Source organism: Acomys russatus, chromosome 29 (assembly GCF_903995435.1).
Source record: "Acomys russatus chromosome 29, mAcoRus1.1, whole genome shotgun sequence".
NCBI classification, from domain to species: Eukaryota; Metazoa; Chordata; class Mammalia; order Rodentia; family Muridae; genus Acomys; species Acomys russatus.
Genome location: NC_067165.1, coordinates 25,894,358 through 25,920,627, shown reverse-complemented (window position 1 = coordinate 25,920,627; position 26,270 = coordinate 25,894,358). Strand labels below are relative to the sequence as shown.

General features: G+C 50.7%; 1 protein-coding gene across 3 annotated transcripts in view; it reads left to right on the top strand.

Annotated features, from left to right (window-relative positions):
• Ptpru (protein tyrosine phosphatase receptor type U) overlaps nt 1-26,270 on the top strand; it is an 86,455-nt gene that overhangs the window by 50,555 nt on the left and 9,630 nt on the right. Inside the window, exons 15-23 of one of the 3 annotated variants that reach the window (XM_051170947.1) lie at nt 2,122-2,151; nt 3,463-3,620; nt 14,386-14,576; nt 15,049-15,124; nt 15,554-15,630; nt 22,515-22,551; nt 23,198-23,295; nt 23,389-23,505; nt 24,206-24,360. In XM_051170947.1, the coding sequence (XP_051026904.1) occupies nt 2,122-2,151; nt 3,463-3,620; nt 14,386-14,576; nt 15,049-15,124; nt 15,554-15,630; nt 22,515-22,551; nt 23,198-23,295; nt 23,389-23,505; nt 24,206-24,360 (939 nt within the window). The remainder of the gene's footprint in view (nt 1-2,121; nt 2,152-3,462; nt 3,621-14,385; nt 14,577-15,048; nt 15,125-15,553; nt 15,631-22,514; nt 22,552-23,197; nt 23,296-23,388; nt 23,506-24,205; nt 24,361-26,270) is intronic. The other 2 variants (XM_051170946.1, XM_051170945.1) reach the window with 2 other exon arrangements.

The window sequence follows — 26,270 nt, the reverse complement described above, 5'->3', positions numbered from 1 at the left end:
TGTTTCAAAAGCAAGACAAAGGCTCAGGGTGCCAAAACAAGGCCCCCACCCCCAACACAATGGTTAAGCAGAGTTGGGACCCCCCACACAATGATTAAGCAGAGTTGGGGCCCCCCACACAATGGTTAAGCAGAGTTAGGGGAAGGGTGGGGACTCCTGCTTGAGACCCTCTTTGCCTGCACCCATGGCCCAATTACCTCATCTTCACCAGGCACCTCCACAGCATGGTGGCTCAACCAGCTTAACTGAACCATGCAGGGGGCAGTGGACCTGCCCAAGGTCACCCTAGGAGCCAGAGGCAGAGCCAGTCTCATCCTTCCCCCTCTGGACTCTGGCTTTGATAGTCCCTGCTGCTGCCAGGCTGTTGGCACTGGCTCTCTGGGCTGCCAGGAGCAGATGAGTAGGATTTAGGCAGGGGACAAGGAAGTGGCTGGGGCCGTCAGCAATAGCGATAGAATGTGCTGGTAGAATGCAGGTTGTGTGTGGGGAATGGCCTATCTTGGGCTCAGGTTCAGTTTTTCTTCTTCTTCTTCTTCTGAAGTTCCAGAACAGTGTCTTGAGACAGTATTTTTAATGATCACTTAATGAGAAATGACTGTGTGCCAGGAGCTTTAGCGGTTGAGTACGCAGAATGTGCCAGACGAGGTTCTGGCACTTGGGATCGATCCTAGAACATTTCCTTCTTGGATCTCGACAAACAGCAGGTCTGACTCCCTGTTCACCAATGGAGACTCTGTAGTTAAAGTGAGTTGCCCGTAGCAGTTAGGTAAAGTGGTAGGCCTTGCTCTGAACTCAGGCCTCACTACAAATGTAGGTCCCTGCAGGTGTGCCCAGCAGTAGCCCTGAGCGGAGCCTCTAAGTAGGGTGCAGGTGTAGGAGGCTATAAATGGGGCTGCTGGAATGTCTTAGAAATCTCCCCCTGAGAGGAGAGAATTGGCCACATTGGGTATCATCCCTACCTCCTGCAAACAGAGCCTCTGGCCAGGCCAGGGTGGGTCATAGATGTAGTCAGGGTGTCACTAGGAGACTGCCTCTAGCATACAGTCCCTAACTCATATGTCCATACCTGTCCAAGCCTATCTATGAGGCCCCTAAAACTATTGTCTTTCCCAGCTCTGCACTTTGCTACTTCCACTGGGTCCCATCACTGTGTCCCCTGGTCTTGGCCTTGGGGAGCCAGTGCACTCCTCAGGGCTCTCCCACATTGCACTGTGGGTTGGGTTGGGACAGAGCAAATCCAAACAGGTTTCAGAACAGCCTGTGTTGCAAATGTAATGGACGGGGGCGGGGGGTGGGGTGGGAGGTATGGCACCAACCCCTGGGCCTGAGGGAGGGAACACGGAGCGAGTTCCTGGGCCAGGATCCTGAGGCAGAAATTCTGAGACCTAGGGGACTCTGGCCTTTGCCATGACAACCTGTGACTTTAGTATCCTCATCTGTGAAATGGGATCTTTTTTCCCCAGTGCTGGAGATTGAGCCCCAAGCCTTGAGCATGCTAGGCAAGGGTTCGACCAGTCAGCAGCAGTCTTAGCTCAATGTGAGGCTTTTCACACACACACTTCAGATGTCCAGTGAGAGGGTGGCCTGGTTCCTTGATGAGCCCCATAGTCAGGGTCAGTCAGGGTGGGAAGAGTGGGTCCTAGGCTTGCCTAGGGGTCTTGCTGGGTGCTCTCTATCCTGTTGGGACTTCTCCACCTTGCTGGGGCTTCTCCACTTTGCTGGGGCTTCTCCATCCTGCCTCTCCTTGTCCCTAGCTACTCTCTTTTCTAGGTGTATGCTTGGGGTTGCCTGTTCAGGGGCTGTGGAGGCTGCAGAGAAGAGCCTGAGGGCAAGGGCCAGAACCGGCTTGGATGAGGGAAGGTGCCTTGGAGTGTGTGTGTGTGTGTGTGTGTGTGTGTGTGTGTGTGTGTGTGTGTACTTACAAAAGCTGTGCATCCCTCAGACTGCTTGCCCACCTCAGCAGCACACGCAGGGAAGATGCTGGAAGGGCTTGTAGCCTGAGCTAATGGCGACTGAATCTGGTCAGCCTGTAGCTTGAGGATGGTCCCCTTGACCCGTGCACTCCCTTCCTTCTGGGAGGGAAGCCCGGCCACATTGCTGTTTCTCTTTGCACGCTGCCAGGAGGGACCGCTATGCCTACTCCTACTATCCGTGAGTAGTTCCTGGCTCCCGGGCTCCCTGAGGCTCCCAGGGCCTGCCCTCCCCACCGCCCTCTCCTTCTCTGGCTATGTCAACCCCTTTACATGGCCTCCCCTCCCCCCCTTTGTGGAATTTTTCCTCTTTGCCAAGGCACTGCCTCTATAGTGAGCTGGCTCTGTACCCCGCCCCAGCCACCCTGCAGCTCACATCACCTTCCGGGCCTTCAGTGACTTTTCTCCACTGAGGTTCAGCCTCCTCCTCTCCCACCCCAGCTTCCTGAACCTGTACCCCCCACCCCCCACCCCCGATCCTGTTGGTTCCCAGAACCAGCCCCCAGTTTTTCTCCCTTTGCTCCAAGGAATTGCTGACGCGGCTGCTTTCCCTCCCCGTGATTTCGTGCAGATAATTTTTGAACCTAAATTCGGAACTTTTGAGTGTGTACATTAAATTCCATCTGCCTGCTCTCACACTGAGATCAGCCGGAGGCCAGTGGAGTCAGGTGTCCCCCCTCAGTGCCCCCCCCCCCCACTACCTCATGCTTTGTCTTCTGTGGGTCTGATTGCTTTTGTAGTTTTTCCAAGGAGGCTGGTGGCCCCTGGCTGGGAATAGTGCCTTGTGGTACACCACTGGAAACTGCCTTCTAGGCCAGCATACACTCACTGAAGGGTTCTCTCGGGCCTTGCTGTTCAGCCAGCTTGGCAGGGTCTTCCCAGCCTCCACATGGGTCCCAGGCCATTTCCATGTAGGCTTTTTGCCCTTTTAGCTTTAGAAACACACAGCTGGGTTCTCTGCCTCTCACCTTCCCTAAGTACCTGGGAGTCATAGCCTGAGGGCTCCACCCATGAGAGGTCCCAGGGCTGCCCTTCCTTCCTCTTGCTGCACTCATTTGCCGGCCAGGTAGATGGGCCATAGGGTTCCACAGCCGGTGTTTCCTGGGTGACCTGTGAGCTGCCAGAGAAGACCCTCATAAGGCCCCCATAAGGCCTGGCTCTCCTCCTGCAGGATGGAAGGGGTTCCCAGGGAGGGATTTTTCGGGAGGCAGGCATTTGGAGCCTGCTATGGATTAATCTTCCCGGTTTGTGGGATGGGAGCTCCGCAGTGGCATCTAACTAGGCCTCCATCTCCTGAGTCCTTGGAGTCAGGAGGGATAGGAGACAAGGACCCAGCTCGTGGCTGCTCTTGGCAGGCAGTGACAAGTATAGGCCAGCGTCCCTTCTGCATCCAGAGCCTAAGGGCTCTGAGAGTGGGGGCCTTCCCGCCCACAGCTGAGTGCTGCTGGCCCCACCCACAGTGCCAGTGTCTCCAACCTGTCTCCTTCTGCAGGAAGCCTGTGAGCATGACTAAAGCCACTGTCAACTACCGCCAGGAGAAGACTCACATGATGAGTGCTGTGGACCGCAGCTTCACAGACCAGAGCACCCTGCAGGAGGATGAGCGCCTGGGCTTATCCTTCATGGATGCTCCTGGCTACAGCCCTCGGGGTAAGTACTGGCTCCTCCCCAGCCACCAGACTCAGAGGTCACAGGACAGAGTCCTGCCAAGGCCTCTCCCTTCTGTGTATCAACACTTGCCCAGAAATTCAGAGAATACACTGGGTGTGCTGACACTGTGTTTGGAGAGGCTGAGAAGAGTTCTGCCAGCGAGGCATTGAGGCGATGAGCACACCTTCACTTCTTTTCTTCTTCTTCTTCTTCTTCTTCTTCTTCTTCTTCTTCTTCTTCTTCTTTCTTCTTCTTCTTCTTCTCTTCTTCTTCTTCTTCTTCTTTCTTCTTTCTCTCTTCTTCTTCTTCTTCTTCTTTTTCTTCTTCTTCTCTTCTTTCTTTTCTTCTTCTTCTTCTTCTTCTTCTTCTTCTTTCTTCTTCTTCTTCTCTTTCTTCTTTCTTCTTCTTTCGCTCGCTTCTTCTTTCTGCTTCTTCTTTCTTCTTCTCTTCTTCTTCTCTTTCTTCTTCTTCTTCTTCTTCTTCTTCTTCTTCTTCTTCTTCTTCTTCTTCTTCTTCTTCTTCTTCTTCTTCTTCTTTGTTTTTCGAGACAGGCTTTCTCTGTGTGTATCCCTGGCTGTCCTGGACTCGCTTTGTAGACCAGGCTGGCCTCAAACTCACAGGGCTCCACCTGCCTCTGCCTCCTGAGTGCTGGGACTAAAGGCGTGCACCACCACGCCCGGCTGCACCTGCACTTCTCATTGGGCGCCTACTGTTTCCCACACTGGGATCCCATAGCTGGGGGTTAGTTGTGGAGGAGACTAGCAGTCTATAGTCGCGAAGACCTGTGCTGGCTTCTGGACTCTCTTCCTTATAAGGCCGTGTGGCTTAGGGCAAGTTGCTTAATTAAGCTCTCTAGACATCTGTCTCTTCATATATAAGATGAGAAGAAGGTCATCTCCCCTGGTAGACCAGCTAGTTCCCCACAGGGCTGCTGTGTGCAAATGAGACAGCATCCGTGAATCACTTGGTGTTGTATTCCGATGGCCAGAGTGGAGCGAGTCAGCTACTAGGTGCTAGGCCCTAACTTTGTTCATTTTCCATCCTTTTTTTACTTTATTTAGTGTTGATTTACACAAAGCAAAATAGGGAATGACACTGAACCACTGTTTATGGCTAAAGCCGTAACTGTGAATATCAGAACTGTGGCAGAGTGCCGCTTCCAACAACACCCCTGCTACCCTCATATAAATACTCCCCCCCAAATTTGTATTCACAATTATCTGGCCATTGTTTCTTAAAGGATTTATTTATTTTTGTTTTATGTGTGCCTGCCTAATATGTGTGTGTATGTCCATCATGTGATGGTAGTACCTGAGGATGACAGCAGAGGGCGTTGGAACTCCTACACCCCGCCCCCGCCCCCCCAGCTAGTGTCGGTGCTGGGAACCCAACCTGGGTCCTCTGTGAAAGCAGTGTATGCTTGGACTGCAAGGCAGGGCACTGGCAGAGTGCTTACCTAGCTCATAGGAGTCCCTGGGTTCAAAACTCAACCTCATCCACCAAAACGAAACAACACAAACAACCACCAACAACAAAAGGACAGTGAGCTTGTAACATCTGAGCTGCCTCTCCAGTCCTTCCAGCCTTCTCTCTAGCCTTTTAAGGTCAGTGATGGCATGTGCGCATACACGTATACTTTTACTCATCTTCTAATTTCACGAAAAGGAACCCACACTCTAATTTCCAAGCCAACGTCGTGCCCTCACGTTTGCCCACAGGAATGCTTCGCTTTGTCGTAGTTCATTAACTGTTCTCTGCTGCATAGTTTTCCATCGTATGACCTTTAAAAGGCCAGGCAAGAGTTGGAGAGATGGTTCAGCCATTAAAGGCTAGGCACGTGAGGGTCCCTGGAGCTCTCTGGCCAACATGCTGTGTTCCTTGTGACTATCTGTTGGGCTTCTGGTTTCCGGTTACCACAGTGAGGCTGTGGAGAGCAAGCACTGGCCCACAGGTCTTTAGAGACTCCTGCATGCGGGCTCCTACATGTAGACTCATTGGGTGATGAGGTTCCTGTTTCCTCAACCTCGTGAGCCAGGGCCAGGATGTTTCCCAAAGCAGTTTTGCTTTGCCCCTTCCACCGGGAAGGACTTTGTTGCTGTACACCGGGATTAAAACCCGCCAGCCTCCTTCCCGTGGCGGAGCTGGTTTGTATGAAATGGTGATTTTCTATAGTGTTCATTTGCATTTCTCCGAGTGCTAATGAGGTTGGATGCATTTTCCAGTCATGATTGGCATTCCGGCCTCTTCTTCCGTGAAATGCCTGCTCACATCTCCCACCTCATTTTCTGTTAGGTTTTTGGTTTTTTTTTTTTTTGGAGGGGGTTGCTTTCTTAGTGGTTTTTAGGAGTTCTTTATATATTCAGGATAATAATCATTTGTCACATATGAATTGCAAATATCTTTTCCCAGTTTGTAGCTCATCTTTCCGCGTTATTTATAGCATCTTTGGAGGAATAGAAAAGTCTTTATTTTAATGTCCTCACATTTGTCAGTGATTTCCTCTGTGACTTGTGCTTTTTTTTTTTTTTTTTGTCTCCTTAGACTTTTTCTCTGGGGCCAGGAAGGGAAAATGACTCTGTAAAGCATTGGCCGCACAAGCACGAGGACCTGAGTTCAAGTCCTAGAACTGACCTTTAAAAGACCAGGCAAGGGTTGGAGAGATAGTTCAGCCATTAAAGGCTGGGCACATGTGGGTCCCTGGAGCTCTCTGGCCAACTAGTGGAGCCGAAGTGGTGAGCTCCAGGTCCGGGGAGAGACCTTTGAGAGTGATAGAGGGAAACACCCAGTGTTGTCCTCTGACTTCCACATGCATGTCCACTTGCACCTGGCCACACATGTGTACCCACCCACAGGAGCATGTGCGTGTGTGCACACAGTAACACACATGCTTGCCTGCACACATGTATATACACGCCTGTGCACCCATGTATGCCCCCACACACATACACACACTCATGCACACATGTATGCACACACATGCATACAAATATATACATCATTTGGCATTTTTTTAACCCTTTGCTTCCTTGAACTTAATGCTTTCCAATTCATATTTTAATGTTTCTCTGGAACCTATTTTTGTGTGTGGCATGAATTAAGGATTTTCTTTTATTCACACGGATAACGAACAGCTTCTGCATCATTTTCTCTCTTAAAATTCTTGTTTTGATTTATTTTCTGTGTGTATGATATGGGTCGGGGGGCGGGCGGCAGGGGAGCATGTACTGTGTGAACATGTGGAGGCTGGGGGGGCAACTTTGTGGGGTCTGCATTCAGATGTGTTTGGGGGATCGAACTCAGGTTGCCAGGCTTGTGTGGCAAGCGCCTTTACCTGCTGAGTCAGCTTGTGGGCCCCTCACTCTTTACCCATTCACAGAGTTGTCAGTCCCTGTCGGTGCGTCACGGTACCATGATGTGTGGTTTGGGTTCTGGCTTTCTTCTATCAAGTCAGTTTTCTGGTCCCTGGGCTGAAATCACAGGACCCTCGCAGCTCTCTTAATACCTGAGACACACCCACTCCTTTTGCTCTTCGTGGTTTTTATTTTATTTCAGTCTCTTTGTTACAAATTTTAGAAAAAAATATATTTTTTTTGGTTTTTCGAGACAGAGTTTCTCTGTGTAGCCTTGGCTGTCCTGGACTCAGGCTGGCCTTGAACTCACAGCGATCCACCTGCCTCTGCCTCCACCTGTCTTTGCCTCTCTCAAGTGCTGGGATTAAAGTGTGCGCCACCACGCCCGGCTTAGAATCATATTTTCAAGTGGCTTCATCTTTCCTCTCTGAACATGACACATATCACCTTGCTTCTTCACAGAAACTCTTGTACATTCTTTGTGAGCTGTGTGTTCAGGCCCCCTCCTTCTTGCAGCTGAGGACTGGACCCAGGGCTCAGTGCATACCAAGCACAATGTTTTACCACCAGCCTGTACCATACCTAGGTCTCTTACTTAAAAATTTAAAATTACATTACTTACGTGTTGTGTGTGTGTGTGTGTGTGTGTGTGTGTGTGTGTGTGTGTGTATCTGTTTGTCTGTCTGTCTGTTTGTTGGTGTGTAGGTCAGAGGACAACTTTTTGGGAGTCACGTCTCTCATTCTACTTTGTGGGTCCCAGGAATTGAACTCAAACCATCAGACTTCCCGGCAAGCACCCTTTACCTGCTGACCTTTCTACTGTTTTCTTTATTTCTGACTGCTATTGCAAACAGTGCACTTTAAAATAACTTTTCCCATTCTTTTCCATCACTTCTTTTTTCTCTTTCTCCTTTGGAGAGAGGCTCTCACTATGTATTACTGCCTAATCCTGGAACTTGCTCTGTAGACCAGGTTGGCCTCCAGCTCACAGAGCCCCACCACCTGCCTCTGGAATCCGAGCTCTACGATTAAAGGCGTGCGCTACCACACCCGGTTTGCGTTTTTTTTTTTTTTTTTTTTTGATATGTGACTTGATCGTAAATTCATACTTCTTCATTGACATTCTCCTTAGAATCTCTCAGGTTTCCCAGCGCAGCCAGAGGATCTGCAGATACCAGAGCTTCTGTTTCTTCTAGGCCAGTGGTTCTCACTCTTCCTAATGCTGCGGCCGTTTCGTACGGTTCCTCATGTTGTGGTGACCCCCAACTATAAGATTACTTCGTAACTGTAATTTTGTTACTGTTATGAATCCTAGTGTAAATATCTGCCATGTGACTCCAAGGGGCTCATGACCAATGGGTTGAGAACAATGGTTCTAGGCCTTTCTCTCCATGGCTTTCTGAACATCACCGCTCAGTAGCTATAGTATTCTATTGGGTAGAAGCATTTATAGCAGAAGTCTTTGTCTTGCTTTATTGGCTTAAAAAAAAAAAAAAAGATGCTTTCATTCTTTAAATGTGGAGAATAGCTTGCTGAGGGTCTGAGATTTGAAATGTCTTGTCAGGTTAACAGCTCCCTTCAGGTTCCGGTTTACTGAGTCGGTTTTAGACTAAACATTCATTAAACTTCTCAGACCTTTCTCCCGAACGCACTGCAATAGGCATGGCTTTCCTTTTGCGTGTTAATGAAGAGAGGGGCATTTTTACATCTTCTAATTTACTGTATTTATTGTTCAAGATCTTCAAGTGGCCTTTCCTGGTGGGCTCTTATTGTAAATGGCTCTGCTTTCTTCTTTTCCTGGCTAGTGTTGGTATCAGATTTTTTTTTTTTATATAAATGCATTGGGTTTCTGCTTTTTTCCTTCTTCATGGGAGGTTAGAGTAATTAATTTCTGGAAAGTGTGGTGGAATTTGTCAAAAGACAATCTTTTTGAGCATTGTTTTCTTTATGGAAAGATTTAAAAATTTCTTTTAAAGCACATTATATTTTACTGGATGTAGTGATGCACGCCTTTAATCCCAGCACTCGGGAGGCAGAAGGAGGCAGATCTCTTGTGAGTTCGAGGCCAGCCTGGTCTACAAAGGGAGTCCAAGACAGCCAAGGCTACACAGAGAAATCCTGTCTCGAAAAACCAAACCAAACCAAACCAAACCAAACCAAACCAAAACAGAGTGAGTTCCAGGATGGCCAGAACTACATAGAGACACCCTGTCTCAAAAACCTCAAACAAACAAACAAACAAATAAATAAATAAGAATCCTTAAGGGTCTTAAAAAAAGGAGTGGGTGTTGAGGTGGGCACAGGCCTTACTGCTAAGTGCTATTGGAAAAGGGGGGCAGGATGGAGGAAGAGGAAGAGAAGTGAATGAATGTAGCTCCTCGCTTGAGGAACTCAAGGACTAACTAAGGAGTCCAGAGTGACCCTCTGGGGATCAGGGTAACTTCCATGTGTGTCCTGGAGACATTTAGTGCTATCAAGAGTTCTGAGAAGTTGTAAATATGTTATGTTCTTATTTACTTATTTTTCTGTGCATACATGCATATATGTGTGGGTATGTGGTGGTCACAGGAAGCGTGTGAGACTTGGTTCTCTCCTTTTAACCATGTGGGTCTCGAGGGACCGTATTCAGGCCGGCAGAGTTGGGAACGGGTACATGGATCCCCCCCCCCGAAGCTGTCTCGCCAGCCCAAGATTTAAAATTCATAATCGACTTCCTTAAAGGAGTCAGGCTTTCAGACTTCTTATTTTTGAATCACTTTTGATTTTTTGATATGTCTATAAAAATATCACACGTATATCAGAAAGTGATGCAAATTTGATGTTGGATTTGTCAGGGAATCTATTTCATGTACATTTCCGAGCTTGACGAACACGTATTCCCATTTCGTAGTCAGCCTCTTTGAACTCCTGATGTTTCACATGGCTTTAGTAGCGATCATCACCTCCGCTTTACAGAAAGAGGGCCATGGATATAGCTCCAGTAGGCGAAGTGCCTGCCTGACGTGAAAGAAGCTCTGGGTTAGACCACAAGCATTACTTCCGGAGGGCATGGCGACCCAACATTTGGTTGGGGAAGGCAGGAGTTCTCCTTGGTTATAGAAGGACTTGGAGGCTACCTCAGACTTATCTCAAAAATAAATACACAAACAAACAATCAAGTTGGGGGGGGGCAGGAAGAGGCTCAGAGAGGGGGACATCACGTGTCCAGGTTACATAGTCAGAAGGTGGCCCATGTCTTCACAAATGGCCAGCACTTGTGTATGCTGCATGGGTCCGGGTCTGAAGGCACAGAAGGATTTAGGCAGTCAGAGGTGGGGAGGACAAACGCATAAGGAGAAACAATAGAAATGAGTGCATAGAGGCGGGCAGAGGAAGGCCAGGACTGTGTCTCACTGGGCTGGGCACCCTTGGTGGGGGCTGAGAGAGTAGGTGTTGAGGTACGGTGCGGTCTTGGGGTTTCCATGGCTGTGAAGCAATTCTTGTAAGGAAAACGTTTAATTGAGGCCGGTTTAGAGTTCAGAGGTTAGTCCATTGTCAGCATGGTGGCGGGCAGGCAGTCGCGGTGCTGGGAGAGATAGCTGAGAGAGGCCGCAGGAAGAGCAAGTGAGCCACTAGACCTGGCCTGAGCTGCTGAAACTTAAAAGTCCACCCCCCAGTGATGCACTTCCTCCAGCAAGGCCACGCCCACTCCAACAAGGCCACATATCCTAATGGTCTTACTACCTAAAGGGCCTGTTTCATTCAACCCTCACAGGTGGCCACAAGCCTTGCTGCCAAGTGCCATTGGGAAAGGGGAGATTTGGGTGGTTTGGGACGGGGAGGTTGGACATAATGTAGACCAGGTTGTGACATCTGGAAAACCATTGTGTCCAGGAGACTGGAGCTGAGTCTTAGAACCTTCACAAGCTTTGTCTACTCTCTCTCCGTTGGCTCAACCAACCCTTTTTTGGTAGGATTCTTGTATGCCAGAGACCCAATTTCGGTTCACAACAGAAGACTGTGTTGCAGGTATTAGATCTTTTCAGTGCCCAGATAAAGGCAGCTTCGGGGAGGCGTGGCTTATTTTGGCTCACTGTTTCAATGGTTTTAATCCCTCAACACGAGAAGGGTGAAGAGAGCGGAATCAGGCCACCAGGAAGCAGAGGTGTTGAGTGCCTATGCTGGCTTGCTCCCGCTTTTCTCTCACTGCACTGGGGCCCCCAGCCCATCTCCATCCTGCCCTACCCCCAGCATTGGGGTTACGGCCAGATGCTGCCATGCCTGGCTTTTTATGTGGTCACTGGGGCTCATGCTCCCAAGGCAAGCATTTACCCAATCAACCTGCTGGTGAGTGAGCCAGTTGGTCCTTGGCACAGAGCTTGGCATGGGGTGGGGAGTGCTTCTCAGATCCCACAGCCAAGAGTATGGGGACCTGGCTTCTCTAAGGCCAGGAAACCAGGCCATGGCATGGGAGCCCATCCTTTCCCCATGGCCTCATTTGTAGAATACCTTGCATTGTTCTGGGGGGGGCTCAGCTGTAAACTGCCTGGATGTAGCTTTGGCTTTCACATCATTGGCTCCATCCTGGTCCTTGGTCATCAGAAATGGATGGCACCTATGTGCCTGCTGGTCATGTGGGCTGATTAGGGTCTGTGGGCCAAGCTGTCAGTATCCTTTGTGTCTGTATGTGTGTATGTATGCATTTGTGTGTGTATGCATGTTTCTCTCTCTCTCTCTCTCTCTCTCTCTCTCTCTCTCTCTCTCTCTCTCTGTGTGCGTGTGCATCAGAGGCCAGAAGTTGACATCAGGTATCTTCTTCAATTACTCACCACCTGAGAAGACAGGGTCTCTCGCGGACCCTGTAGTTCATCCATTAGGCTAAACTATTTGGCCTGTGAGCTGCCAGGGATGCTGGGTCCTACTGTCTCTGCCTCCCAGTGCACGCCACCATGCCTGGATATTTCTTACGTGAGTATTGGGGATTGAACTCAGGTCCACCTGGCTTGTGTAGCAAGCGCTTTGCTGGCCGAGCTATCTCCCCAGCCGCCCCCCTCCCCAACCCTTCTTGAAGTCTTGTGTGTCCTCAATGTGTGTTGTGGCTGCTTCTTGGAACTGGCTTTTCAGGTTGGACCAGCGACACCCTCTGGAGAAGGGCTAAGCTGCCTTCGCTTTCAGGGACTCTGGGACTCCCTTTTCCTGGAAACAACTGACAGTGCCAGTGGCTGCCGTGGGTGGCTGTGGCTGGTGCCAGGCTCTGGGTGACTCTCGCGTGTTGCCTTATTTAACCTCTACGCCGCCATGTTGAACAGCATCGGCTTTTTTTTTTTTTTTCCCATTTCACATGTAAAAGCGGAAGTTTAGACAGACTAAGCAGCATCCGCAAGGTCACGTGCAGAACTGGGCCTTGATGGAGCCTGAGCCTCTGTCACTCTCCACTGAGGTCCTGCCGCCCCCTGAAGGGTGTTTCATAAAACACAGAAGAGCCCTGAACGCTGAGATGTGGAGCTGTCCTCCTTCCACTCGCCTCTTGAATATTTCAAATGCATGCAGACATGCTGGAAGCCCCGAGGGGTCTTACAGGGAAGAAATATACTTATTTTTGTGTACATCGCAATAGCACAGACTCGTTTAAACACAGATCTCCTCCTCTCTTTATCTAATTCGTGCGTTTGTGTATATAAGTGTTCATGGGTGCAGTTGTATATTCATGTGAGCCTGACCATGTATGTATAAGGGTTCATATGTGCATGCAATGTGTGTAGGCATTCACACACATGCATGTGTGTAAGTGTCCATGTGGGCAAAGTACACGCATGCGTGTAAATGTTCATGTGTAGTGTGCGTGTGTGCGTGTGTGTGTGTGTGTGTGTGTATGTGCATTCAGATGTTTGCAGGCTCATGTGTAGTCCAGAGGTTTTGGGGATGCCTTCCTTAATTGCTTCTTCACCTTATCTTGTGAGACAAGGTCTCCCTGAACTTGGAGCTCCCAGCTAGACTGGCTGGCCAGCGAGTTCCCTGCTTCCCAGGTGCTGGGGTGACAGGTGTCTGACACTAAGCCTAGCTTCTTACATGGGTGCTGGGGATCTGAACTCAGGTCTTTACGCTTGTATGGGAAGCACTTTACCCATCTTGCAGCCTTATTATACCTACCACTGTGACAGGAGTCCCGTCTTGCTGCTTCGGGTTCAGCTTTCCCATCTGTAAGGTTTAAGGGTGTGGGGTGTCTGACCACATGATAAACTAGGTACCAAACACTCCTCTAGCTGTGACAGGAACTCAGAGTTAAATACAGGATGAAGTTAATCTCTGTTAAGCTGTAGGATCTTTGGGACTGAGGCTGCTGAGAGGGTAATGGCAAAGTAAGATGACCCTTCTGTGGTCTTGAGTTCCTGCCAGGAGGCAGGTTTCAAACCTGGGCATAGGAAACCAAGGAAATGGTCTCACAGATGTTGGGGGGAGTCTGGTCTGGGCATCTTGCACTCATCCTTCCCCTGTGGGTTGCTGAGGAGGAGCATAGGCCTGCCATGGAGAAGGCCTCCAGGGGGTCATTTTTGGCTGAGACATGGGGGATAGGTAAGAGTTTTCTGAGTATAAAGGACCAGGGAGGAAGGATATTGAGATCAAGGGAACAGCACGTGAGAGGCTCGGGGAAGGGCAGAGCGGCACCTGCCAGAGATCCCGTCACAGTCCCTGACAGGTGAGACCAGTGAGACATGTGGAGGACAGGTCTTCACTCTGCCACGCAGCCTTTCCTGAGCACAAGTGGGAGGCAGACAGTGAGTGAGGGCTCCATGTGGGAGAAACGGTGGCTGTTTTCCTCAGCCTTAGGCCTGAGCTCCAGAACCAAGGCACAGTGTCACTGAGGATGATGATTCTAAGCGCTAGGGAAGGGGTGTGTCTGTCTGGAAGGTTCTGGGGTCCGTGGGGTGCCCCCCCCCGTCTGGGCCACTTCACTGGCTGACAATCAAAGTGCTGGCTCAGGAGAAACACTCTATTCAGGTGCCTGGCACTGTCGGTGGAGGGGGCGGCTGCGCAAGCTAATTTTGCTCGGCTTGTCTTTGAATGGGGAGGGGGTAATTGCTGGGAGTTGCCAATGTTCCAGATTGTTCCCTGGAAGAGGAGGGCAGGTCCAGGTCTCTGCCAACTTTCCCTGTGCAGGTTGAGCGGTGGAACCCAGCACGGAGGTGTGAAGATGTCAGTGGGTCACAGGGTGATAGAGCCACGAAGTCCCAACGGGTCACCTCCGTTGATTTGCTCATCTTGTAGATGGGAAACGTGACCCGGAAGGGAAAGGTTTGCAGAGGCTCGTACAGGGTGGTCTTGCTAAGCCTGACTCTACAGAATGATCCAGCCACCCTCCATGTTGGCTGTGTTCCCTGGCTCTAGGGCCGGGCATACATATATATGAGAGGCCTTTTCCCTCCCTCTGACTGCAGGAGACCAACGAAGCAATGGGGTCACCGAGGCCAGCAGCCTCTTGGGGGGCTCTCCTCGGCGCCCATGTGGCCGAAAGGGCTCCCCGTATCACACAGGGCAGCTTCACCCAGCAGTCCGTGTGGCCGACCTCCTGCAGCACATCAACCAGATGAGGACGGCGGAGGGCTACGGCTTCAAGCAGGAGTATGAGGTGAGCCCGGCTTCTGCTTGGCCACTCTTGGTCCAGCCCTCACTGGACCCTCCCCGGACAGTGCCCACCTCAGCGTAACACTTTGCCCTTGACTCTCTGACCATTGCTTCAAGCTCGGACTGTCTGGCTTCTCACTGTTCTATTTCATCTCCACCCTGATCACGAGTCTGTCCTCTCTCTGGTTGACCCCTGACCCTCATCTGATTGGTTTCCGGCCACCCTTGTCTGGATACATACCACCAGCACTGCCAGCGCTTAATCCTAAACTCCCCCTTAATCTTTATCATTTCATCTTTTTTTCTCCTCCTAGTTCAAACTCAGACTTTTGTAGCCTAAACTCTGTGAACTTTGACCTTCCTTCCAGCCACACTCATGTGTTTTGAACCTGGCCCTTTCTGTGCCCTGCCTCCACGCTGCCTTCGTTTTGGGGTCTCTCTCTCTCTCCCACTGACCATCAGATTCCCTTTGACAGAGCTTCTTTGAAGGCTGGGATGCCACGAAGAAGAAAGACAAGCTCAAGGGCAGCCGGCAGGAAGCAGTGTCTGCCTGTGAGTTCTGGGGGAAGGGGCCGGGACTCACAGTGACAGGAGGGAGTGAAGAAGTGGGTCGTCTCATCCTCAGAGACACAAGGGCCTTGGCCGCTGTGGTGAGAACATAGTGTGCTGCACCGTTGTCTCACTCATGGTCCTGTGACAGGGGCGGCAGTGCACTCCTCTCTCAGACATGAGATTTGGAGGTTGAGATCTCAGCTCACGGTCACACAGCTAATTGCTGCTCATCTTCCTCAACTCCATACCCAGACTCTAACCCCTGGCCCAGCCTCATGGGGTGCCCACAGCTTACTGATCAACCCTGAGCCCTTATAAAGGTTACCTGGCATCCCTGCCTGGACACTTGCCCCTGTCTCCAGGAGGTCTTCCCCACTTACCAAGCGCTAGACTCCCTGGCACAGCCCTGCTCTGCCACTCTGTTCACAGATGACCGTCACCGAGTGAAACTGCACCCAGTGCTGGGAGACCCGGATGCTGACTACATCTCTGCCAACTACATAGACGTGAGTGCCTGCCCCCCCCTTTCTATGTCCCTGTCCCTGTCCCCTCCAGGCTCACTGTCTAGGCAGGCAGAAACCCACCAGAGGATGAATGAGGGTCTGAATGGCTGAGTTGCATTGCGTGCCAGGGAACTCAGAGATGGGGAGCTGAGAGTCGGGGGAAGCCTTCAGGACAGCATTGTGAGGGCTGTGCTGGCCCATGGGGGAATACAGAGAAAGGTCTGAGGGCAGAAGAGAGACTGAGGGAAGGGAGGAGCTGCCTCAGCAAGGGCCTGAAAACTTAGAAGAAGTTACAGGGGCCTAGATGGTAAAGGCCTTGAGTGTCAGGCTAAGGGCTTGGGCAGTTTTCCAGGGCCGTCAGGAAAGTGTTTTTCTTGTTCAAGTGTTTTGACTTTGATTATAGTGGTCCTTCACATACACTGAGGTGTGTTTACTGAGCCCGGTGATAAACGCTTTATGCACAGTCTCACATTTCATATATAACCTTATCACTCTATAACACGTGACCTCACCTTACAGGGGAAGAAGGTGGAGCTCAGAGAGGTGAAGCTGATGACCCTAGGTCACACAGCTAGAGTGGCAAAGAAAGGACCCCAGACGCAGCTTGGCTGTCTTCTTAGCCTCTGATGCTCACCATTTGGCTGTTCTGACAACTGTTGGATCTGGCTAGAGTGTGGGGAGAGGGACCAAGAGAGGGCAGGCTTCACAGGTGTGGATGGGGGTGGCGGTGGCAGTGATGGGAATTGGGCAAGGCCCAGGGACTTGACTGCAGCAAGCTGAGATTGAAAGAGCATCTTTTAATTGTGTAGAAAATGTATTTTGAGCACCTGGGCACTGGGGATAGAGATGAGAACACGTGACTGTTACTTAAAAAAAAAAAAAAAGATACAGAGAGTCTAGTAGGGGAAACAGATTAACATCGAAGGAAGCATGCAAGGAAATTCATTTCAGATTAGCTGAGAAAAGCATAGGCAAGAAGAAATGTGTCACATAGCCAGTGAGTGGCAAAGCCAGGGCTGGCTGTGTAGACTGGGTGGAGGAAGCAGTGTGTCTGTGGAGGAAGGGGGGAAAAGTCAGGTACAAACAGAGAAGTCGAAGGCTCAGGAGGAAGCCACAGTTTACCAGGGCTGAGGTCATCAGGACCTCTGGAGATGTCTCTCCTCTCCCTCTTCCATCTTCCTCCTGGAGTTGAATGTGCTGCCCCTTGTTTCCCAGAATACTTTGCCTTCTCCCTGCCTCCCATCCTGTTCCTTGCCTGGGGTAAGAGCCAAGCCTGGCCTCACAGGCTTGGGCAGCTTGGAGACCCCGGACCTTGCGCATTGGGGTTCTACCTGGTACTCTTGGGCCCTGGCAGGGACATGCCCATCCCTCTCTCCACCTAAGTCCTCGCCACCTGTCTCTGTTCTGCCTGCCAGCTCACATCACCCTTTCTGGCCTCTCCTGTGTCCCGCCCACCTCCACCCACCTCTGGCCTAACATCTGTCTCTTTTGCTTTGTTCTGTTTCCCTCACTGGAATCATTAAGATTCGGATAAACCGACAAGTAAGTATCTCTCCTCCTCCTGTCTGGTGGACTGGCTGTGTCCCGGGCTCTCTCACAGGCTCTGGCTGGCTGGCTCTCTCTTTCTTTTTCTCCCTCTTTCCCCTCTCCTGACACCGAACACCAGCTACCCATTCCACCAGCCTGCCGGGGGGGCTGCCATGGCTGGAGACTTTGTCTCCTCGCTGGGAGACATTCCCTGCCGCCCTCTGCTATGTTGGGGTGCTGGTCACTGCTATCACCTTTGCCTCCCTGTGTAGCTATTTCCTGTGACCTTCACCAGCTCTGCTGTTCTGCAGGGCTCTTCTTGTGTGTGGAGAAGGGAAGCCGCCCTGAGAGGCCTTGCCTCCACTGCCGAGAGTCCAAGGTCTTCAGACGGGTCTGGGCCAGTCCTCTTTGAGCGCATCTCCCTAGTGTTCAAATCCCTCTGTGGTCAGTTTGCTTGAAACTCGACCCCAACCAATTTGCCGTCCATTTAGCCTCGATTTGACTGTGCTTTCTTTTCTTTCTTTCTTTTTTCTTTTTTTAACCAAAAAAATTAATTTGAATATCAGTTTAAGAATTATAATATCTTCTGCTCTTTTGAGAATTAAAACAAAGGCTAGGGACAATTCAGTGTTGCATGAAGCCCTGGGTTTGAGACCTAGCGTCATATAAACACTGGGTATGCTGGGACACTTCTTCAATCCCAGCACTCGGGAGGCAGAGGCAGGTGGATCTCTGAGTAGAAGGCCGGCCTGGTCTACAGAGCGAGCTCCAGACAGCCAGGGCTATATTGAGAGACACTGTAAATAAATAAGTAAATAAATAAATAAATAGAGCAAAATACAAAAAAGAAAGAAAGAAAGAAATTTAAAGTCATCCGCAGCTACATATTAAGTTTGAAGCTAATCTGTTTCAAAATAAATATAAAAAAGAAAGAAAAAACCTTAATTCATTTAGCCTTCCTTTGGTTTTTAAAGGATGTTACTTTTATAATATTTATAATCACCGTTATTATTAATTTTGGTTTTGCAAGATAGGGTCTCACTCTGTAGCTGGGCTGGCTTGGAACTTACTATGCAGCTGAGGCCGGGCTCAAATTCACAGTAATCTTTTGCCTCAGGCTCCTGTATGCCAGGCTTATATTCCAGACTATTTAATGACTGGTATTCCTTGCTATTTTGTGGTTACATTTTTCATTTTATCTCCTTATAAAAAGATTTCATTTAAAAAAAAATTATCATTGTTAGAATTCTGTTCATTATCAGACTTCCAGACAACATGGAGAGACTAACATAGGAAGTGAAGGTCCCCCCCACCCCCCAGTCACATTTGGCAGAGACAGCCAATTATCCATGATGTGCCCCTTACTTTGAGTGCAGTCACACAGTTGGTTTGTAAAATCCACTAATGTAAAAGGCCCATCAGGTTTGCAAAAGACAGCGATGTGCTGAGTCCCAGCGCCCCCTGTGGGTTGTGGTGAACACAGGTCCTTACCGGCCTTAGACTTCCTGGTTCCCGTGGTAACCCACTTGCCTTTGAACCTTACCCATTTGGTTCCCTCTGTCAGACTCTATAAAGAAATACTCTTAGAACTCTGACTGGGCTCTATGCTGCCTCAAATGCCAGCGAACAATCGGGTGGCTGCTGACGGCAGCTGCCCAGTGTCAGGTATCTAGAATGCGTTGTTTAACCTCTGCTAAATTGTGCAAAAGACCATTTGCAGATGAGAATATTGAGTCTGAAAAGGGTGAAATGACCTGTGGAAGGCCCCAAAGCAGCGTTATCAATCCAGTCTCCCCCAAGCACCACCCACTCAGACTCCAGCGAGGGTTCAGGCGTGTGGTCCCTAATGCTTGCTGATGCTTCTCGGGGCGTGAGGTCCAGACCTCGTGGGTGCTACTCCCTAAAGTGGAAGTGTGCAAAGCGGTCTGATCACTTTACTTCAAGATATGATCATTTAAAAACTTGTATTTCCCCCTCAGGAACAGTCGTAGGGGAGGGGAATAATGGGAAAATGGGGGGGGGGGAGAGGAATGGGAGGATACAAGGGATGGGATAAACATTGAGATGTAACAAGAATAAATTAATAAAAAAAAAAAAAAAGAAAGAAAAAAAAAAGGGAAAAAAAAAACTTGTATTTGTGGGGGGTTTGGGAATGACCAAGTTGGTAAATGCTTCCTTTGCAAGTGTGAGGGACCCAAGTTCAAGACCCAGAACCCATGTGGGGGTTCATACTTGCAATCCCAGCGCTAAGGAGGTAGAGCCAAGGGGATCTTTGGGGCTGGCCCGCCAGTTTCGCCTGAGTGTAAAGCATGGGGCCAAAGAGAGACCCTGTCTCCAAGGAGGAGGCCAGATGTCCTGAGAATAGTACTTGAGGCTGATGTCTGTCTTCTACACATGCGCACACATGCACCCTCCCTGTATGTGCAGCGCCCCCACCCACACACCTGCACACGTGCGTACCCGTACACTCGAACGTGCATACATACACACATATGCATAACAAAACCTGTCTGTGTCCTTCGTGTGATATGATTGTTTGATAACACGTGCCTTATTTAAGGAGTGAAGGCTTGTGGGAAGGCTCAGCAGGTGAGAGCCTGCTGCTCAGTCTGATGACCAGAGCTTGAGCCCCCGGGGTCCCACATGGGAGAAGGAGAGAGCGGACTCCTGTAGGTCGTCGTTCGGCCTCCACACATGTGCTGTGACTCTTGCCCATGCACTCTTCTCCACACACACACAAAGGAAACAATGTTTGTAAGAAATGAACGTGTGGGAATTGCGAGTGGTGTGCTCACACACTGGCTTCAACTAGGGCTGCACGGGGGGGGGGGGGGGCGCTGGAGAGATGCTCAGTGCTTAAGAGCACAGGCTGCTCTCCCAGAGGATCTGAGTTCAACTCCCAACAACCCACAGGCTGCTCACAGCCATCTGTCATTCCAGTTCTAGGGAATCTGATGCCTTCCTCTGGCCCTCGCTGTTCCTGCGTGCCCGCAGTGCATATAAACTCACGCAGGCACACATGCATGCACATAAACTTACAAATATTAAAACAGAACAAATAGGTCTGTGTGACAAAGTAGGTTGGATGACCCTGGGCAAGGCTTTCTCCAAAATGTAATTTTCAAACAATGAAGGAATAGGCTCCTGGAAAGGACTGGAAACAGTTGTAACAGGGTTGAGTTTTTAGACCATCCAAACACTGGGCAACCAATCAGGTTTCCTTCCTTTTTATTCTGGGGATGGATCCCAGGGTCTCTCTCATGCCAGACAAGCTCTCTACCCTGCAGCTACATCCTCAAGCCCAGTCCAGCAGCTGAGTTTGGGTCCTCTGTTATTTACGGACTGATGCCCGGAGCTGGGCTCTGGCGGGGTAAGGGTGGAGGCACAGAGTTCTGAATCTGTTGATGAACTAGAGTTGAGGTGGAGTTTAGGCAAACTGATTTTGCTGGGTGCAGGGACACAAGCAGTTCAGGGTAACCTGTTTCAGGCCTGACTGCCTGCTAGGCCCGGGTGAGCGAGGAACGGACCCTCCCCATCCACCACTGCTGTCCCTCTGACCTGCTGCAGAGACTGGGAGAGGCTGTGGTAGGGAGGGCTGAGTGACTCCGGAGTGGTTCTTTTTTTGTTTTTTCTTTTTGTTTTTTTAGTTAGTCACGTTGAAGGGGTTTTGGTTTTTCCAGGGCAACCATGAGGCTATCTAGCCATTATCTTCCAGTCTCAACAGGGCCTCAGAAAGGTCCAGCCTTGCTGGCTACTCCCCTGTCTGAGCCTCTGCGGTGTGGGCAATGCCCAGGAACTGGCCAGAAATGCATATTTCCAGATCCACCCACATCTTCTGAGCCCAAGTTGGCCTCTGACGATATCCCAGGGTTCCCTGTGTACCCAAAGTGCCAAACTGCTTTCCTGTTGGTGTGGTGACAGAGAGGAATTTTATAACATCCAATCACTGGGATCATTTTTTTTTTTCCGTAATAGAATCCAGAGTCTCCCGAATTCTAGGCAAAGGCTCCACCCCCGAACCTCATCCTCCATCCAATTGATCTGTTTTACTTGGGTTCCATTACTCCGTTATTTATACTGACTGATCAGTGCTGGGGCTTGTTGGAATTTGCCAACAGGGGCCCAGGTCGATTAGACCCCAACACTCAGGAAGTCACCTTCCCAGCTGTCGCTTACCCTGCACCCTGCGCCCTGCTTTTGCCTTCTGAGCGCTGGGGTTAAAGGCATCTGTGCCACCACGCCCAGCTGAGCAGTTCTTGATATCATCACTCTTTGGACGTTTGAAACATGGTTAATGATAACAGCTGCTCATAGTCCTGCTTGGCCCAGTGACAACCGCTTAACCCACGTCACTATTTGCATACCTCACATCCCTGGGCGGGATCTCTTGTCACGATCTATTTTAGTGAAGTGAAGATGGAGGCCAAGAGAAGAAAGGGGTGTTTGCTTGAGGGCAGCTGGGGTTGGCCCTGGCAGCCAGGCTCCAGACTGCTCTGGGTTCCAGAGGCTCAGGGGTTTAGAGGAATTGCAAAGAAGTGTGTTGGGAGCCAGGGGTGGAGCGTGGTGCCTCTCTTTTGCACCCGCCTCTATTGCATTTTGTACACGGTGCCTGCCTTAGCATCCTGGCTGGCTCTTGTCCCGGAAAGATGCAGCCTTGTGAGGGACCTTGGGGCCATTGTGGCTTTGGTGCTACCTGGCCTGAGGGCTCTGGGGATGGAGGATGAGGTAGCTCTTAGCTTCTCTTTTATGTAAGACATATGGTAGTGCTTAGAACAGTGTGGGGCTATCACCTGATCTCAGGAATAGTCCTCATTATCAGTAAAACAGGCTTAAAAATATTATCTAAGGGCCCTTTGCTTCCAACTTGAAACCCTCCTTAAGATTTCCCCAAGCCCTCCCAAGCTCTGGGTAGCCGAGGTCCCTGGGAAGAGTACCATCCATTCTGAATGCCCTGATAGAAACTGGGCATTCTGCCAACCATTGGTTCTCCCCTATCTGGGGTCCAGGGTGGATTATGTTTCTGGGACTCTGGGGGCAGGACAGCACCATCCTGGGCTTCATTTGTCTCCAAACAGCGGTCGTGTTGTTAACCGATAACGCTCCTTCTTTGAGGATGGAGAGAGTCTGGCTGGGCTCACAGAGGAGTACCCTCCACAGGGGTTCCATAGCGAGACCCTGGTGTCTTGGCATCCCTTGTCTCTGCTTTGGGACTGGAAGGACAAGGCCACCCTCATCCAGAGACACGACGGTGGGAGTTTCCGGAGGATGCTGCTCCTGGAAAGAGGGTGATGGGGTGGGAGTCTGAGGGAACAGAGGTCTGCGCCCTTGGTATTCACTCCGCCCCTATCCTCCTCTTTCAGGGCTACCAGAGGTCAAACCAGTTCATAGCCACTCAAGGTACCTGGCCCCTCAGCCTGCGTCACCGTCTCATGATCTGGAATGTCTACTGCCTGCGTGCCTGCCTTCCCTGCTGATGTGCTCAGCTCCCTTGTCTGTCTCCCCATTTTTCTCTCCACCCCCCACTCCCCCACTCCCTGCCTGCCTGGGTCTCTTGCATCTAACTGCAGCCTTTCTCCCCTGTCTGCTTGTGTCTCCCCATGTCACTAATCCATCCCCAGCATCCTGGCTATGTGTGTCCTCGTGGAGATGCATGTGCAAGGGCTGGCCAGGCCAGGCCCATCCTCACTGTTATGGAGCATGCCTCTTGGTCCACCTGGCCACCTGGGTCCCTTTCTGCTGCTCCCTCTCTATCCACCGCTCTTGGAGGTTTTGCTCCATGGACCGAGGGCCTACCATCCAAACAGCTCATTAACGCTCACTCAGGACACCAGGCTCTCCAGCCTGGCTCTTCCCTGCTACCACCCATTCTAGACCCTACAGGCATCAAGTTGTGGTTGGTGGGGGATATTGGAGTGAGTGAGAAGCCCCTGTTGGGGTCAGATCCTGGGGGCATCTCAGCAAAGGGTGATGTCACCGGGCATCACGGTGTGCTGGCCATGGAGAGGGACCTTGCTCAGGGACAGGCATCCTCTGTGCCCCCTAGGGCCGAAGCCTGAGATGATCTACGATTTCTGGCGCATGGTGTGGCAGGAACAATGCGCGAGCATCGTCATGATCACCAAGCTGGTAGAGGTGGGCAGGGTAAGCGGGGCTGAGGGTGGGCTGGGGGACAGGGTGGGCCTCATTGGGGGGGCGGCTAAGAGCCCACTGAACCGTCTGCTGTGGGGGCCTCAGGTAAAATGCTCCCGCTACTGGCCTGAGGACTCAGACATGTATGGGGACATCAAGATCACACTGGTAAAGACAGAGACGCTGGCTGAGTATGTGGTGCGCACCTTTGCCCTGGAGCGGGTGAGTACTCCCCACACCTGTTCCATGTAGAGCCTGCATTGCCCCAGGATTGTCGGGGGGGGGTGGATAAGGGGAGGGAGGGGCAAGGAAGCCCTTCTTGTTGAGAGCATATCTAAAGGGTGGGATGGTAATTGTTCCTGCTAGATTCCAGCGGGCATTTGATATGGTGAAGAGGATGTCATGACCGCCCTGCATTGTTCCTTGCTGTGTGGGACGCCGTGCTGCGCCCCTTACACATGTTGTCTTAGCTCTAGGAGGCTCTAGATGTGTGTTTACCATCAGACCCATTGTGCAGATGAGAAAGACGATGGTCAGAGCGTTTCCTCATGTATCAGGGTCCATGTTCCCACTTGATTACTTTGTAAAGTCCTCAGAGGAGGGCTGGCCAGATGGCTCAGTAGGCAAGTGTACTTTGCTGTGCAAGCATGACGCCTCCAGCTCACAGTGCTCTCTTCTGTTTGCACCACAACCCAGGGGCAAGATGGGTGTTGGACAGCATAGCTTTAAGCATCTGGCAGACTCAGTCCAAGCACAGAGTGTGTGCGCCTGCTCAGTGTTGGCAGAGGGGACTGTATGTGCGGGCCCTTCCTTTTCTCACATGCACAATAGGCATTGCTACCTACCTTGCCAGAGCCTGGCATACAGCAGGTGTCTAGTGGGTGCTGCTGGCAACTGACTGTCACCACCGCGGTTTCCACAGAGAGGCTACTCAGCCCGGCATGAGGTCCGCCAGTTCCACTTCACAGCATGGCCAGAGCACGGCGTCCCCTACCATGCCACGGGGCTGCTGGCCTTCATCCGTCGTGTGAAGGCTTCCACTCCACCTGATGCTGGGCCCATTGTCATCCACTGCAGGTGGGGACACTGGAGATCTCAAGGAGACGGGCCTAGGTTGGGGGAGCTGGTCTGGGGTCGGGTAGGTTCAAGGTCCCTGAGGAGTTCTGGGCTCGGGTTCAGCCTGCTTGGAGACAGAGGATGGGAGGGAATGACTCCCTGAAGATCCCATGAGCTTTGGCTTTGAGGTTGGTACCCTACGGGAGTCCCTTCACCAGAGCCAAGGAGTCATGGAGCCTGCAAGCCCACAGTCCCTGTGGCTCATCCTGGTTCATCTGCAGTATTCTTACCAACTCCCAAACACCACATGGCTGTCTTCCCTTGTTTGAATTCTAGCTATTAAATTTTCCAGCACATATGATGACTTTTTAACCCCCTGAAAATCTGTGCCAAAGTTGGGGATCGTCTTATACGCCAGGTACTTATTTGTAGCTTGCTTCATATGTCTGGCGCACATAGTGGGGGTGTGTGTGCCTTGGCTGATTCCCTGCTCCATGTGGGGAGTATGAAGCAGAGAGGAGCAGGTTGCACACATCTCACTGTATCTCAAAGAGGAGAACATGAATGTGGATTGGCTCTCCACCAGAACCCACCCATTTGACTCAGAGGGCTGTAGTGTCTTTGGGTTGAGTGTGGAGCTTGCCTTAAAGGGGCAGTGTAGGCTGGCACTGGCTGTCTGCTGGCATTTAATAAAGTGCCTGGCTGTCTGTGTGCTGCTGGCAAATAGACACATGCCTGAGTCTGTTGTACAGGGTGTGCATTCAAAGAGGGGTAGTCTTATGTGGTGAGTATATTCCAAATTCTATATTTTAACTGAAAAAGTGGGGGTCGTCTTATATTCCCAGTCATTTTACATGCCAGAAAATACAGTGTTCTCTCTCACTCTCTCTCTCTCTCTTTTTCTCCCCCCTCTCTGTGTGTGTCCTTGTCTTCTCTCTTCAGATCTCATTAAGACTGCATTAAAATATTTATTTATATGCTTTATGTATATGAATGCTCTATGTCTTCATGGCAGAAAAGGGCATCAGGTCCCATTATAGATGGTTGTGAACCACCATGTGGGTGCTGGGAATTGAACCCAGGACCTCTGGATGAGCAGCCAGTGCTCTTAACCTCTGAGCCATCTCTCCAGCCCCAATATAACACCTTTTAAGAATGAGCTCTAATTGATACAGAAAAGTCCATAATGTAAAGTGTAGTTTATATCAGGAACAATGAACCATTAGCTTAACCTCAGATGGAGAAACTGACCCAGGGGGTGCGGAGACGGGGAGATGGCTGACTGAAGGGTTCACTGTGCGAGCCCAAGGACCTGAGTTTTATCACCCAGTACCTATGTAAAATGCTGGGCTTGGGAGGCATGTGTTTATAAATCCTGGTCTTGGGGAGACAGAGATAGGAAAATCCCTGACCCTCACTGGCCAGCCAGCATGGCCCAGTCATCAAGCCCCAGGTCACAGCGGGAAACCCTGTCTCAGAAGGGACAATGTGCTCCTGAGGAATGACACCTGATGTTGATCTCTGGCCCCTGACATGCTTGTACACACGGACAAGTGTTACCCTCCCACTGTGCACACGCGCACAGAGCCCAAGTTCTGGAATGTACCCTCGTCCCAGAGCAATCGCTGACTTCTCCCCTGTAGAAATCTTTCATGGGTTGGAACTTTGTGTGAAATGAGTCCGTCAGTGTGAGCTGTAGGCTGTGTGTCTTTCTCCCCTCACCTCAGTGTGTGAGGTCCGTCCACACAGCATCACACTCCAGGGTGTATCTCCCCACTTTCTGTTGCAGGCATTTCACTGACTTTCATCAGCAATTATGGTGCTAAAACAAAATGGCGGCACTAAAGATGTTCTAAAGCAGTGCTTCTCAACCTTCCTAATGCTATGCTCGTTTAACACAGTGTCTCCTGTTGTGGTGACCGCCCCCCCCA